General features: G+C 41.3%; 1 protein-coding gene across 3 annotated transcripts in view; it reads right to left on the bottom strand.

Annotated features, from left to right (window-relative positions):
• Positions 1–7245: 7245 nt before the first annotated feature.
• Positions 7246–16764, bottom strand: part of LOC101853861 (F-box/LRR-repeat protein 15) — a 29725-nt gene continuing 20206 nt past the window's right edge. For 2 of the 3 annotated variants that reach the window (XM_005101137.3, XM_013084093.2), the window contains exon 5: positions 7246–8028. In XM_005101137.3, the coding sequence (XP_005101194.1) occupies positions 8025–8028 (4 nt within the window). In that variant the 3' untranslated portion in view covers positions 7246–8024. Of the gene's footprint in view, positions 8029–10212; positions 10230–16764 lie in introns of all 3 variants that reach the window. The other variant, XM_013084092.2, reaches the window with a different exon arrangement.

A 16764-nucleotide genomic window follows, 5' to 3' on the forward strand; every position in this document is an offset into this window, starting at 1 on the left:
AGGAGGAGGAGGAGGAGGAGGAGGAGGAGGAGGAAGGGAACAAGAACAAGAAGACATAGCGCAACTGGACAGAACTGGGTTATGAACACTCGAAGGGAGCGTTTAACCGGAGAGCCCTCCAGTAGACTTATCGGTAGAGCCCCTCTGTTTACCATGTGCAGGACGGAGAAAGTAAGGGCAGAAGGAGTCGGAAGAGGAGACTTAGGAAGAGGAAAGGGAAGCGGAGAATGGTACAGAGAGGGATTTATGATAAGAAGGTTTCCAGGTGTGTGACTCTAGCTGCACCGCACCTTTCGAGCGTTAGCAATGGATTGAACATGATTGTTTATAGATTCATGCCTCGTCTTATTTGGGGACACACACAAACTTGCTCAATTGAGTAAAGACCCACTGTAGAGTGCAATGCATCATTGACAACTACCAAGAAGTGAAGGGATAACGCCTTATTGTCATAGTAATCAATGTATCGTTTGGTGTAAACATCCATATAAGGTGTCATTTACCTCCTCGCATCTCCCGTTCCGTTAGGTGATCTCAATGTCGTAAACAACCTGTGGTGATACCATATGGTTTTTTGGTTTTTTACCCTGCCTCAACATTTTCCACAATCTTAATTAATACACATGTACCTGTTTTATGAGAACAAAACTGACAAACCAAATAACAATTATACAATGAACAGATTTATAATAATAATGCTAATTTGGCCTTGACCTTATGCAGTTGCGAGCGCCGTACTAACCAAAAAAAATAATAACTTGGCCTTTTCAATTAATAAGTAGCCTACAGCATGTTTCCTGTAAAATTGAGATTGTTTCAGAATGCTGTCCGGTCTGCTGGGGTAATAGTATAGATTGTAAAGTTTATAGAGCTTGCTGTTGAGCCGGAATTTCCGCTATACAAATTATATTTATTATTATTGCTGGAGATCTATACCTATCTATCTATCTATCTATCTATCTATCTATCTATCTATCTATCTATCTATCTATCTCTATATATCTATCTATCTATCTATTTATCTATCTATCTATCTATCTATCTCTTTAGAGAGAGAAAGAGAGAGAGAGAGACAGAGAGAGAGAAAGAGAGAGACAGACAGACAGACAGACAGAGAGAGAGACAGAGACAGAGACAGAGACAGAGACAGAGACAGAGACAGAGACAGAGAGAGACAGAGACAGAGACAGATAGGGGGGTGTACTCACAGCCACATATTTCTTGACTCTGGTGACTGTTCTCACACGTCCAACTGCTTTGATTAAGGTCTTCAGCTTCCCCTGGCCTCGTAAAGTCGATGGATCACTCTTGGGTTTAGCTCTTCCAAAAACAACTGGCAGGATACATGGTGTATTTGGAAGAGGGGTCCGGACCCTTGGCACTGACGAGGCTGGCCGATTTATGGCGTGGTCACCCGAAGTCTCCTTCGTCGAGCATGCATTTCCAAAGTAGGATGAGCCGTCTTTGAAAGTATCGCCATCTTTTGTTCGGATGTTGATATCGAAGTTAATTGATCTAACAGAAACTGGCCGACTGAAGGACAACCCATCAACACGAGCTCCGTGAACAAAGGGGGTAGCACTCCTTGCTGTGGGGCCGAGAGGGGAGACCAGTCTTCTAGAGCGGGGACGGGTTCTCTCCCCTTCGTTCAATAGGGCCGTGTTATTGGCGATGTCCAGCTGCGTGACAGTTCTGTCAGTAGATTTCGGTGGTTTATTGTAATTCCTTCTTGTTTCGCTGCCGTCGTCGAGGCTGAGTGGTGTGCAACCCTCGGCGTCTGGAAGTGTTAGGGAAAAACTTGGCACTTCTACAGCTGCGGCCGGTCCTTGTTTGGCGCTGACTGCTTTATACATATTTATTTTTTTCCCTTTTCTTTCTTCATAGCACATGCACTTTAAATGAGGTAATAAGTCGTGTTACCTAAACCAGTCCTTTGACAAAGATGGCGTTAAACACCTTGAGAGTGCGCCAGAAATCAACGATCGGACATCCGAGTGAGGAATAAGCTTATCTGGACCGGTGGGCTCACATGATGACTAAAAGAAAAGACCTTACTATTATCGTATTATTTCACACGACGTGAAAGTTGAAGACCAGTAACAACAACAACAGCTTTTTAGTCCCTTCAGTGAGTCCCTTTCCAAAACAGAATTCAAAAATGCAATTCTTGTTGGATGAGTTGCTCTCTTGACTTGACAAATGGGACAAAAGCAACCCAAAAATCGAATTCTCAGAACAGTTATCGGTAACTCCGTGACATCTCTACTTTGACTGAAGAGAAAAGGTTCGTGTACAACATCAACCGAACTCTTGCTCCTTCTGTTATTTCCTTGTATATTAGTAAGTCCACATTTAGTTAACTGAGTAGACTATAATATGCTGATACTTGTTGATCAGTTCGCATATACTTGTACATGTAGTTTGTTTTCTCAAGCTATCCCTCCAGTAGGGACATATCTTTTTTTATAACAAATTAAGAGATGATGTGGGGTCCTAAATTTCAGAATGGGTCTTCCAAAGTAGGGATGTACTGACTTTATTCTCTATTTTGCTTTATTGGCGTACCGGGACTGATTTGTAATCCCTACAGCTTTGATTTGCTCGAACTATTCCACACAGATTTTTAAATGAATAACAATCTATGTTATCTTTTCATTCTTTCTGACGCCTTGAATTAAAACTTCTTGCACTGTGCAAGTTGTAAGAGACAACATGGCTTGTATAACTTTTCAACCGAAGACGATTCTCTAAAACATTAACTTACGAATCCTGATTTCAAGTCAGATGAAGTACATGTACATACATAACATGCATATATTTTCCAGACAGTGCTGTTTTGGAATTGAACACTGGCGCTAAACATCACCGAAGATCTTTCTGTAAAAGTTGGTCACGCCTTTTCTTCAGTAAAGGGAAAAAGCAAAAAGCAAAAAATTTCTTCACGAACACTGGCAATAGGTGTGTAAAATCTTTGACTTCGTTCACTCTATGAACCATCAGTGAAACGAACGTCATTGTTCGGCGCCCTCTTTCTCAACAGCCCGGGTTCACAATCAGTCACGAAACGGACAAAACGCTCTGGGCGAACAGAATCTGTACTAACTCTAAGACGATGTGCCGATCGATAGAGTATCTGAGACAACATCGCACCTTCCACAAAGCCTCGCGCCCGGCTCGGCTGTTACTGTTAGGGAATTTGGAGGACAGCTGGCCGTGTGTCAATGTGACGGCCAATAGTCTGCCTGCCCATACCACCTGCGCTTGTTTGTCACAGCTTCCCTCTAGCCAACTTTGGATGGGTCGATTCGATTTGTTCGATCATCCATCAGAGTGCCTAGTGACAAGCCCTGTCATCTTTCCTTTTGTGTTATTTTCGCACTCCCTCTTGAAATGATGAGTGGAGTAGATCGGTAAATAGTCTATAGAGTGGAGTTTTTTCCTAATTTGTATTGTTGCTTTTTGTCTCTGTGTTTTTTGTTTTGTTTGGGGGGGGGGGTGTTATTGAAGTGCGTGCCCCTCTGTGTGTTATTAGTGTTGTTATTATATTCTGTGAGCTTGCATAATTAGATCTCACAGCCAGTGTAAGTTTGTGGATGATAGGGAAAAGGGAACGGGCCTGAAAGGGGGGGGGGGGGTTATTTGGCGCACGGATCATTTTCTAAACGTTTTCTCCTACTCATCCCCTCTCCCCATCCAACTCCATTTGGATTTGGGTTCAACGCCTCACTTCTAGTAGTAGTAGTAATATGAGACACAAAAAGGTCTTAGTTTTTGTAAGAGTTTTATGGCACTTGCATGCAACACAATGTAAGGTCATATGTAAGTGTCCAAGATAAGAGGTGTTACAAGAGAATAATACCCACACAAGGAGGACAGAATAGGACGGTACCGGTAGCCTTTTGATATTGATAGGAAAGAAGGCAAAAACCACGACAGAGAACCCAACAACCACACACTTAAAAAGGTGTATAACAATAACACGTATTTTTCTCATTGCTGTTTGTGTCAAACACCCTTTAACTTAAACAATTTAGACTGGACGCACTCGACCCCAGGGAAAGAAATCAAGCCGGAACGGTGGAAAAAAATATGTCCAACCACGTTTCTAAGAACTAAGACTACTGAAAGGACGTGGAATTGCTGAGTGGCAGCAGATCAACATCACCGTGCAGTCCTTATCGATCGTGATGACTACGTAGTTTGGCATGGGATAAAAGTAAGAGGAAGGAAGGGGGGAGACTAGACTGACGATACACTTAAACAGGGAGTCATACAGAAGTTTGCCGCTCGTCACTATACTATTACTATAGTGCGGTCAAAAATTCGTGGCTTAACTTATTCTCAACTATATTTCCTAAACTATCAAACATAGACTCTCCAGCTTTTGCACAATGACTTATATTAATTTGTCAGTTAACAGATCAATGTTTTGTACAAACATCTTTTAGCTGTATTCTAGAAAATGTCATTTATGAATACTAATTTTTTTTAATCCAAGAGGGTGATTTCTGCAAATTTTAAAAGGTTTACAGCTGGTGCAATTTCGCTTCTAAAACAAAGTAATCGCTACAGTATGTTTATTGAACGTAAGTGTTGAGAACCTTTAGTGAAAAAAATGTGTTCTCAATAAAATTATTTTTTTTTGTAACAAGTTTTGCTGCTAAAAATTTAAATGTCATTGGTGAACTGTGACGTAGGACATACACGTGTATACAAAAATGTCTCTTAGATGCGGGAAGCGCGTTAACAATTCCATTTTTAGCGTGACGGATATATAGTATTTTAATATTTTAAAAATAAATTTATAAAGAAGTTTTTTCTTAAATTTAGCCTCAATTGTTGTGGAAAAATTATGATTAAATTAAACCAAATTGATACAAAATGCTGTGCTGGGTATGCGTAGTCTAAAAACAGCCGTATGCACGCTCACAGCCGAATGCTCCGTATCCCGGACTCTAGCATGGAGATAATCAGGAGAGGATGCGTCGCTGTTTCGGGCTCTTCCTCTCTACAGCTTTTCTGACGCACCGAACCCCCTCATCGATGTGGGGTCTTCATGCTAGTCCGACTGTTTTCCTCTGCTGCCAACTCTTAGGATTCATTCAAGCCTGCGTCCTCTCGCTTCAACCAGATCCAGTGACTGGCTTTCTCTGCTGTCTCCTGAAGAGAGTTTGTGAGTTCGTTGTTTTTCTTTGCAGTAAGACCTGCCACTCTCGTCCACTTACGGGTGCTAGATGCTACGAAACCTCTGCATCCTACCTCTACCGGAAACATGGGTTGCTTTCCATCCTGCCTCCACACATTGTTCGACAAGTGTCTCGTATTGGTTTTCTTTTCGCTCATGTGCGGCATAGATATTGTCCTCGTGTGAGCACCGTGAGCTCCACCAGGTGCACTTCTTTCTCTTTTTCCTCCCATAACACCAAGTCTAGCTTTTTCGTAGTTGGGACGGGGAAGAATATCTCAAAGCCCTTTAAGTCAGCAGCTACCTCCCATGTGCTTCCGCTCGGGTCTTCCATGGCTTCGTTCGCTCTCTTTCTGTTGGGAACCTTGCTTCCTTGCGGAACGAACGCAATCTTGGTGAGTCCATGCTTCTGTAGCTTGGGGCGTATTTTCCTTCTTCCACCTGTTTTGTCGCCATTGTGGTGAGCACTTTCAGCACCTCATTGCGCCTCCAGATGTATCTATTAAGAGTAAGAGCCAGGTTGCAGTTTGACAAAATATGCTTCATGGTTCCTAGCTTTCCGCAACTACACTTGTTGTCCTCCTGTACCTTACATCTGACCAGGTTCACTGGTGAAGGCAGAACATCATACGAAGACCGGAGAAGAAAATGAAACTGTGATTCATCCGTAGTTTAAGAGATTTGAGGATAAGTTGCGCCACGCATTTTTGACCGCAATATAGTGAACACATCGCGGGAAAAGATTAAGAGAGGTGTCACACAGCCAGTTCATATTCCACACACCGTTGGGTGTTTGAGTCATGCAGCCGAAAATAACAATATAGAAAAAAAGCTACTCGCCATTCGCCGAAAGTCATTGACCTCACCGAGGCGTTCATATGACAATGACATCACTCACACATTGTTATAATATGCCATTCGTTCCTCTGTGCAAGTCACTCTTGACGAAATGCACATTCATATAATATACCCCCCCCCCCTCTCCATTCGCCGTTGGACGGACAGTGGGCACGTGATAATTAATGTGTTGCAGGCCTAAAAGACTAGATCTAATTCATTTGGTTAAAGGAAATTAGATGTATTTCATTTACGACGCTTAAGATCCACAAGATAAAGGTGACAATCTTCATGAGAGAGCGTGGTCAATATAGCCGTTTATCGCTTTGCCGATTATATCGTCAACATAACTCACCACAGAGATACATCACTGTTACATCGTCAGCCGTTGTGGGTGAAAGTGGGATATCTGTGACTTTTATGTCTTCAAAGTTGTGGTGCGTATATAATATAACTTTACTCGAGAAACAAACGGGATGTAACTAGTCTCTTGTATCAAATGATTTACTTTCTTTTAAAAACGTTAGAAGGCGTTTTTACGCCCCAATCGATACAATTTATATCACTCCGGAGGCGGGCTTCCAATCCTGCCTGTCAGTGTCAGTGGTCAGAGTCAACCGATGCTGAGAGGGATACAAAATCCCAGCAGAAAGACCGAGACACTCCAGAAACATTTGCCCCACACTGGAATCGAACTCGGGTTTCCTGTGTGCGACAGCGAAGCGCCTAATCGATACACCATAGACACCTTTGATTTGCTTGCAAGCGGCGTAAGTAAAATATAGACTGCAGAGAGAGATGGGGAACGCATTACAAGCGACGTTTTCTCCTTTATTCTATGTGTACATGTCTGCCGCCAGGCCAAAGACACACAAATGCGTCTGGCCATCAGCACTCATGCGTGCTACTTCATCACAGATCACAGCTGAAGTTCAATAATATTGATTAATATGTAAAGTCTAGCACGCACATAGCGAACAGATTTTTTCCAGTGCCACATTTTTTTCTTTGTACGTTGTAGGCCTACATATGTAACATGTATTGAAAGCACATTTCACGCACCTAACGAAAAGACTTCCGCGTCCGGCTGATTTCGCTATGCTGAGTATGAGCGTGCTAGACTGTACACATTATGTGATGTTGATCTGTGTGTACTTTGTCACCCTCTCTTTACTATCCCCACAAGGGGAAAATCTAGATTCAATCAACAATGACAATATCACTTTTGTATCAGTATTCAGCATCATTTTATTTCATTCTTTTCAAAAGTGTAAAGTGCGAATACAACCTGGTGGTTGTTTTTCAGAAGAATTTAATTTGAACCTACATCTCTGCGTTGAAGTTCATCTATACATTTTACAGTCGGAAAAAGTCAATTCAGATAGCCATGACAACTTGAGGAAGTCTTGCTTCCAAAAGATGAGTATGCATATGATGAAGAAAGGCTGTCTAGTTGAAATTCTGATTCAGAGATAATTGGTTAATCTGAGGAATGCAGTGTGGTGTGGTTTGATGTTCCCATTTCCGTTCCAACATGAGGAGTACTATTAGTCTAATTTAGTTAGAATAAAGAGAAGCATATCGACACAACAACGGCCATGCAGTGAAGAGCAAAGAAAGGAGCAAGATAAATCGAACACAGAAAAGAAAGAAGTAAGACCTACCGTATCAGCGGCGACCTTAAATTACTTATACATGTATTAGACAGACCACTTCAGGTCGTGATGATTATGATTATACAGGGATTTAATGGACCATAAAAAGCCGAGAGAGAAAAGGGTTAAATTTTGCTGACGATCTGGCACTCGTCTCCCAACAGCCATAAAACCAAACACAAAAACAGACACCCACAGCGTGCCTGGGTGCAGTTCCAGTCCCAGACTCCACATCCACCAGTACCAGTATCAAAAGTAGTCCACGAGATGAAAGTGCAAGCACCAGGAGGAGCTCCCTCCACTCGTCAAGGGGCAGCACATTAGTACCGGTATGTGGAACGTTTCGCCTATCTGGGGAACGTCGTCAACAAAGCAATGAGGAACTGCTGAGGAATTTTTGTTTGTTGCTCGTTTTTTTTTAGTTTAAGTGAGAGTTTTACGGAATTTTCAAATACAATTAGGTTATACAAGTGCCGACGATTATATCTTGGTGATACTAGAGAGCATCAGGAGAGATAACGACGATAGATTGTTTGGTAGGAAAGAAAGGAGAAAACCTCAACAGAGCGCCCACCAAACGTCCACGTGCTGAGAAAGTCAAGATTGGACCCAAAAGACCAGAAGTCTTCTATGACTCGCAATGCAGAAAAGAGCCAGAAAATCAAATTAATGTAATTGTACTAGTTTTACGCCCCCATCGACACTGTTTACATCATTAAGGAGGCAGGCTGCTCCAACCGAGCCCCCAACCCTTCTAACACTACACTACACTGACCTCCACATCAGAGGAGATAACACTGGGACAGCATTTCATTTAAAAAAGACCACGATGTACATCGTTCGTTAAGAATTTTATGATGCTTGCAACAGCCATGTTCATTACACATTAAGCCAAAGTAGCCTACATGTGCAAAATGTATGAATACGAAGGTATTACATTTTTTAAAATGTATCGTTAAAGTACTTCTCTACATTAAACTTGCAAGTTTGAAGAATACCAAAGTCATGACAGACAAACTAATTTTCGTTTTACTCATAGGATTTTAAAATGTATTTTTTGCAACAACAAAAATGTTACACTACTACAAGTTATACAGTAATAGAGAGGTACATTCAAGTCTTCTGCGTATAAGGCCGGTAGCCCAACTTTCATACCACAGATGCCAGTACAAAACTGAGAAGGAAAATCTTAATTTAAAGAAAGCAAAAATATTCAGATTTTAGACGGACTCATGAATTACATGTAACAATAATAACAATAATTTTGCTTATCTAAGCCCATTCCCACGCTCTACAGCAAGCTTTACACCTATTATTATTATCCCAGCAGACCCTAGAACACTGGGAAGCATACAGTGCAAGCTGCGGATTTCACGAGCTCAAGCACCACAAACTGACAATATCTTTCAATGTCTATAGCCGGGTACCCATTTCCACAATGTCGGGCCCCTGACAGGGTTCGAACTCGCGACCTTACTGTTGCGAGTCTGAGAGCCTAACCACTAGTTACTTACTTACTACCCATTACGCCATCTGGCGTTTAGGGCAGCAACAAAGGATCTCTGTTGCTGTTTCTGTAACATATGCTTTTTACCAGTCTGGGGTTGTTAGCCCTGAGCTGAACCTCCGAAACTAGGAGGGCCGGTGGATCACGCTTCATCTGACCTCTACCCGTCGACCTGTCTGGCATGGGTGGCCCTACCGGGAGCATTAGCTCCAGCCAGCGTAGCTCTTGGGGTCACTGAGCCACACAAGCTCTCTAACCACAACAAGGTAGCGATCCACTAGAGAGCTAACCACTAGGCCACATGTACATACATATATATGGATCAGGACGTGCGTCGACTTGTTCTCTGATGCTTCAGCAACGACCGTCACTTAGTGCAGGACAAAGCAAAACTGACAGGGAAAGAAGCAAGAAAAGAAATAGGACCTACCGACCAGAAGCACCATCCCGCCACCCAGGTGGTCAGAACAGCATTCACTGCCGTATGCTTTAATCATCAAAGCAAAACCAGCCAAGGACAGCAAAAGACAGTATGGTATAGTATGGGTTTAGCACCCTATTTAATTTAAACATTCAAATACAGTATGAAATTGAAATACTGCCCAATGCAAATCAGAAACAAAAATAACCAGGAAACAAGGAACACAAGTTTGACATGATACTCCAGACTTTTAATTACACAGAAACAATAGATCGCCATTGAAAAAAACAACGTTTTTCGTTGTAGGCTACATATTATATAAATAAATGAAATACAATTATCACATAACATTTATCAAGTACCTGAGCAATTCGCCTGTACAGAATGGCAATAACACTTTCATTTTATTAAAAAACAAAAAACAAAACTGTAACTGTAACCCATTAATTAAAAAGAGTCAAATGTACAAGTGTAAACAAGGAAGAAACAAATGTACACATTAAACTGGATTTTAAAAAATCAAGACTCTGAATCAAATAACAACTGAAAAAAAAGGCAACAAAATCAATGAAACTCATTTGTAACAAATCATTGTCATTGAGCATACCTTGTCACTAGGAATCTCTGAAAAGTGAGATTTCAAAGAGTACCATAGAGGTATACAAGGGTTCTCCAGAAACCTTGCCATTAGTCTACACATGGCTAAAATTCAAACATTCTAACAATTTCTTCCATGGGTATGGGATGCGTGTAAACCCAGCGATTGTTCCCCTAAGCAATCATTAACCATTCTGATTGGTCGATGATTTTTTTATGGAGACAAACTAGTTAAAAGAAACTGGACACTAAGAGACTTGCTTGAAAGTAGGTTGGATGGGTTCTATATTAGCATAGAGAGGATCATGAGGTGAATTTCCCCGCCTGAAGAAGTTACCCGACTCTACTCTAATTAGAAACATTTTGGCATCAACATTTTCTTCCAGTCTACATTTCAAGGCAGAGTTTTGTGTGCAGTCTTCACTGAATTGTGCACCGTACTTTTTGGGGGGATCGACACTCTTCCTTGCAGCAAGTTGCAAGGTTTGTATCAATTGAATAAAGCCAAGGCAATTTATTCAGTTGTAGTGTCGTTGTGAGCTACCCTAGCTAGAGCCCAGAGTAAGGAAAGACAGATATATATATATTTGGAATTCAGACCTGCTAGATTAAGCAGATGTTATATTAATCTTCTTGTAGGCCCTACTTGTAGTTTCGACATTTTTAATTGGTTCAAGGTGTTTTCTAGAAAGACCTATTGCATTTTAAATGGTATAAGTTTAGCGCCCCTATCAACAGTACTAGGTTATTTAAGAGGCGGGACCTTCGAGTTTAATGTCCATCTCCGAAAGGACAGAGCCAAATGGGAATTTCATGTAAAATGCCTTTCCCAAGGACACAACATTGTACCAAGCTGAAGCTCGAACCCCTGAAACCGCAATCTTGCGATTACGGGTCCGGTGGTAGCCTAACCACTAGGCTACCAACGCTACAAATCCTACTTGTTTTTGAAAAGAGTACAGCATATGTCATAAACATGTCACAGCCTCTTGTTTTGAATGTGATATTGACAAATAATAATTCATAATCAGTGGAGAAGTACTTTACTTTTACCTTATCACAAGACATGACTATGCACTACACATGTACTATTTATTACTATTTATATTTGGTTAGTCTGGACCTAACTGTCCTACAGTCTGTTTTTGTCCTGAGTCCAGGTCTATATAAAATTTTGTGAGACATGCTGACAACCTCTCGGATTTGTAATTTTAGCTCTTTCAACAAAATTGTGGCAAACTGACAGGTTAAATTCGTACATTAAAAAAAAAATTTCTAAACAATGGATAGAGCATAATACCAGTAACCAAGCAGAATGGAGGTCTCGCAAATACCGGGTACACCTCAGCTGAGGAAATGCTGCAGCGGATTTTAAGCTGCACTATTTCAACACAACTGGCAATGAATTATAACCTCACTGGAGCGAAAGGGAAATGTTGCTTCAATTCAATGCACGAAGCATGTTGAAAGGTGTCTTGTACAGTGAGGTTTAAAAAAAATTATATATTTTATTATCTTGGTTTTAAAGTGAGACAATCTTTCAAAACCACTAAATTTAGTAAATCTTGTCCCCTCTGCATAAAAGAGAGAATAAGACAATAAGTGGAGTGATTTCCCTGATTAATGGAATCATTTTGAAAGGGTATTTGTGTAAAATGCATTAAATTGGGTTGATTTTAGTTACCGAGTGTTTATTTAGGCATGCACTCATGAACGTTAATCAATCATTTAACTGCTTAAAAGAAGAAGTTCTGAGCTTTGAGTCCTTGAAAAATTGTGAAAATCTGACCATCAAGTAATGAGTGGTTGGTGGATGCTTTTGTGTGGTTTGTATCTTTTTTAAAAAATTATTCATCTATTGTCCTTATCTCACCTCCATTTCTCTGTATGTTACTCTCAAATAACACCTCTAATCTTTGTGTTTATAAGACTGATTTGTGTTGTGACTGCTGTAAAATGCCTATTACAACTAAAAGTTGTTTCTCTTGTTACTCCTGTTCAGACACTGTCAGGCGGATTTTTCCATTTGCATCTGACCACTCCTTGGACAAGGCGTGTGGGAGCTGGCGGGTTTCAGCCCGCGATCGAGATCGAAGCAGCATCATCACACAAGGGATGGCTTTCTACATACCTGAACCCAACCATTTCTTCATATGCAAAGCCTATTTATGAGCGACTCACCATAAATAAGCTCACGGAGAAATGTATGCTAGGCATGACACAAAATCAGAATGAGAGTTTTCATGCTCAGATCTGGTTGAAGCACCCTAAGACAGTCTTTGTGACCAAACCAAGAGCGGAGGTTGCTTTAGCTCTCGCTACAGCTCAATGGAATCTGATCTGGTAGCCCTTGGCCCAATACGTTTATGAAGTTTTTGGAGCTGCAAGTCTCCGCCCAAACCCTAGAAAGAGGCACCTTGAGGGACTGCATCCGAAAAAAGAGGGCAAAAATTGTCATACAGGGTGTGGCTGAGAAAAGATACCAGCAAAGGAAAATGGCAGCAAAAGAGTAAAGGAACAGTCTTTTAGAGGAGGACAAACAGACTGGTGGGCCTCTTTATTGTCCAGGAAGAGAGACTGATTAGACTGATATCAGTCAAAGCGAATATTTTTTAAACCTATTTTTGGGTGTATGAGTGTGTAGTTTATAAGGAAACGTGTTGGGGGAATTTTCTATTGAGTCCAACAGGAAGCTCTCTGTCCATTCAAGGGCAGACTTTCTTTCAAAGTTTACATCCTGCAAAGCCACATAAGTTTGGGGTTAAACTGTACACAATTTGTGAGTCTTCGAGTGACTATTGTCTTTATTTTAACATTTATTACGCTCGGACCTCACCTCTTCAGAGAAAATCCGTAACAGCTGGCCTGCCAGCAACATCAGGACAGACCAAAAAAAATTGTCGTCAGCCTTCCACAGGCAGCTAATGCTTTGGACAAAGGGCACCATGTCTACATGACACCTCCCAAGCCCTGTTTCACTTTCTGTCCAACAAAAGCACCTTTGCCTGTGGTATTGTCTGCAGTAACAAGAAGGGTTTGCCTGCAGTTATTGCAGACCCCAGAAATAAGCAACTTCAGAACGATGAAACTTGTCCGCCTTCAGGACGAGTTGGAAGCAGTTAAGTTCCAACACAAGAGGACTGTCAACAGGCTTTCAACTATCCTCGACCCAACAGGCTTCGTGACATACAAGTCGTCATGAAGCCAACCTCCATTCATGATTACTTTAGTAAAATGGGTAGGGTTGATTTGATGGACCAGGTAACCCAATATCATGAAATTGTGAGGAAGTCATTCAAGTGGGGGAGGAAGCTTGCGGTTTACCTGATCGACCAGTGCATGGTCAATGTAAATCAACTGCACAGGAAGTTTTCTCTCCACAGGCACAGGATGTACCACTCAGACTTAGCTATACAGTAGAACACGACTATAGTGGCACCTGCTACCTTACCGGGATCCCCTCTTTTTTTCTATGTGAACTCAATTACCTGTGCTCGATGATGACAAGGCGAGATTATTTATAAGCTTAGAGTCAAACAACGCTGTATTCACTGACTAGTCACTTCGAAGCATTAGAATAGCGGCAGAACTTGCAGCTGTCAGGGCGAGGCCTAAAAGCCGTCGAGGACGGTCATACTGGTGGCGTTGCTGTTTTTGTTCGATTTAGAATTTACACAAACGTTAGGTTTTGCTGGCATTTGTACTGGAATAGTTAACAGGATAATGAGCAGTTCTGGCTGTTCTGTCTGTAAGGTTGTTTTTTTTTCCCTTTTTCTTTCATTTACAGCTCTTGAGCATATCGAGGAGCCACCCCTCCTTCAAACGGAGACGAAAGTTTTGCTAATAGTGAAGTCAGCACTGTTGATTTCAACAACACTACAGGTTAGGCCCCTTCTATTCAATAAAAAATGTATGTTCCTGTGGTTTTAAGAAAGTTGCATAAAAATGCATAATTTTCTTAATTTCGCTTTGTGTGCTGTTTTTAAACGAACATGACCAACATTGAGAATAAAAAAGATAGGTGAGCTGAGTGTACGGAAAAAAAAAGGTTCACTGAACTGGCATACTTGAGTATCTTTTACGTTACAGCAAGCAGTTATTTCATTACCCTCAACATGGTCAGATAAATGTTCCCTTTCTTTAAATCTTAATTGATGTTACCTATTTGATAACCTCTTAATGATGACAGAAATGCATCATGTTTTCCAATAGAGGCATATTTACTTTAACTGTTCTAATGTGAGTTATTATAGAGTAATTACAGTGCAACACTACAAGTGGTTGGTAGATGGTAGGCCTACTAGTAGCTTCTACTTCTCTCCTAAGATTCTGTGTTATATATCTGTCGTCTTGTTGTTTCCTGGCGCTGAATGACCATTACTTTGTCAGTGTTTTCTTTATCATGGAAACACCTAGAAAAGGATGCACAGGACAGGCTTCGCTGGACAAATGTTGTTGATGGCCTATGCCCCACCGAGAGTTAAAAAGGGCAAGAGAAAGAGAGAGCGTTTTCTTTATCAATTCAACTACATTGTCACATGAGCTTATTTCTCTTTATGCTTCTCTTTTACTTTAAATGACCCTCTCCTTTCAAACTGCTGTAAAAGAAAACCAGCCCCTCAACTTGGAGACGCAATGTCGCAAAACATGCCCGACTGATTGGAGAGAGCTAGGCTATGGAGCAAGCAGGCCAGAAGGAAGCAAGAGAGACGGGACCCGCCTGCACATCTAACTTTTGTCTTAAATCATCCGAGGCATTGTAGTATTTTTAGACAATAGTCTGAAATCCGACAATCGGGACACGATCCGCGACCCAGCCGACGCTATCGTTAGGCCCACCTGTATTAGTCAATGAGCGAAGTGCGAGGACTGGCCAATCACCAGTGCTCCCTTTTTCTCCCGTCGGCTTTGTCTGCACTTTCGTTTTCGTGCAGACTTCCAACATTTCAAACATTTTCATCGGAACCTGAGTAGAAATACGAATACGAAAAAGGACAACGTAAATCAGATCTACTTTCAGTTTCATGCATGAGCGGCCATTTTGAATTTCGTCTGTTGACTGATTGTTAGGAAGTGGATTCATTCAAGAAGGCCTACTCACTTGTCCTACTAGATCTAGATCTATAGATCACTATAGATCTAGACCTCTATGGAGGATCCATATTCCAATTCTATTGTGTCAAACCCTATTATAGGTTGTGCAGTAATGTTAATGTTTGTAAAAGTGCATTTCATCAGGTGCATAAATTATAAGACTCTGTTGAGTCCCTGCCCTCTGTTCGGATGCGGATTTTGCTCAAGGCCTATATTCCTATTCCCTTGTTCCACTAGATCTAGATTTATCTTGTTTATTGTTTGGAGGATTCAAATTCAAATTCTATTGAGTTTTTGCATTAAAGCCTATTATAGCAATGCAGGCCATTATGCTCCTTGGTTTTTTTTGTTTGTTTTTTTGTTTTGTTTTTGTTTTGTGTTTTTTTTTTGGGGGGGGGGGGGTAAAATCATTTTGGACTTTTGCTGGCTTTTTTATATTAATTTTCTGAAGGGCCAGAGCAGGTGGGGGGTTTTTTTGGGGGGGGGGGCTTTGGGGGTTGATGCTCCACATCATGTACCTTTACAAGTGCTGCTATTTTATGACACCCACGAAAGTACTTATGGGGGGAATGTGGGGATTTGGGGGGTGTTGTATGGTGTTAGCAAAGTTTTCAGACAATCTGATTGAGGCTCACATGCATGTTTAGGCATTGTTTCAGGGATTCTGGATATAAAGTCTTGGGAACAAAGGAAGACTTTAGTCCAAGCCTATACAAGTTCCCAGGACAAAAATCAAAGTAAGGCTGGGGAGGGGTCTAAAAGGCAACAAACCTTTCAGTACTGTAGGGAAAATGACAATGGTGTTCGTCACCAGACATGAAGGGGAATGTTTTGCTCCACTCTTGGTGTGAGTGAAAAAACGATTCAGAACTGGGTGCGAGAGGGAAATGCGCTGCCTTGTACAGCTCCTCCTAAACCACCTGGTGCAAGAAGTAGATCTCATGAACCAGTCTCTCAAGAAGACATGAAATTCTTGTCAGACTGGCTCCATGAAATACCTTCAGCCTTCAGTGCCATCACACTACTGTAGGAAACAGAACACTTACGAAGGTGTTAGACTTATCTTTCCAGACAAGTCCTTGGTGGAACTCCACCGGGACTATGTCAGCCATTGCGTCGTTAATGGCAAGAGGTCCGTTGGTAGCAAACTGTTCAATGAGACTTTTAAGAAATTACAATTTTCTACATTTGTGCCACACAAAGACCAGTGTGACACTTGCATTGCTGCCAAACTCGGCAATGTTGAAAAGAATGTTTATGATTAACATATTAGGCAAAAGATTGAGGCGCAAAATGAAAAGGTTTGAGACAAATCGGAATCTGGTCCTGATACTTCTGTCTGGACAATGGACTTGCAGTCTGTGTTGACATGTCCCAAAACAAAAGCATTAGCATTTTATTACAAAACAACTAACACTACGTACTTCAATCTTAAGACAAAAGAAGCATTCAGTTACATTTTTTACGA

This window comes from Aplysia californica, unplaced genomic scaffold (assembly GCF_000002075.1).
Source record: "Aplysia californica isolate F4 #8 unplaced genomic scaffold, AplCal3.0 scaffold00271, whole genome shotgun sequence".
NCBI lineage: Eukaryota > Metazoa > Mollusca > Gastropoda > Aplysiida > Aplysiidae > Aplysia > Aplysia californica.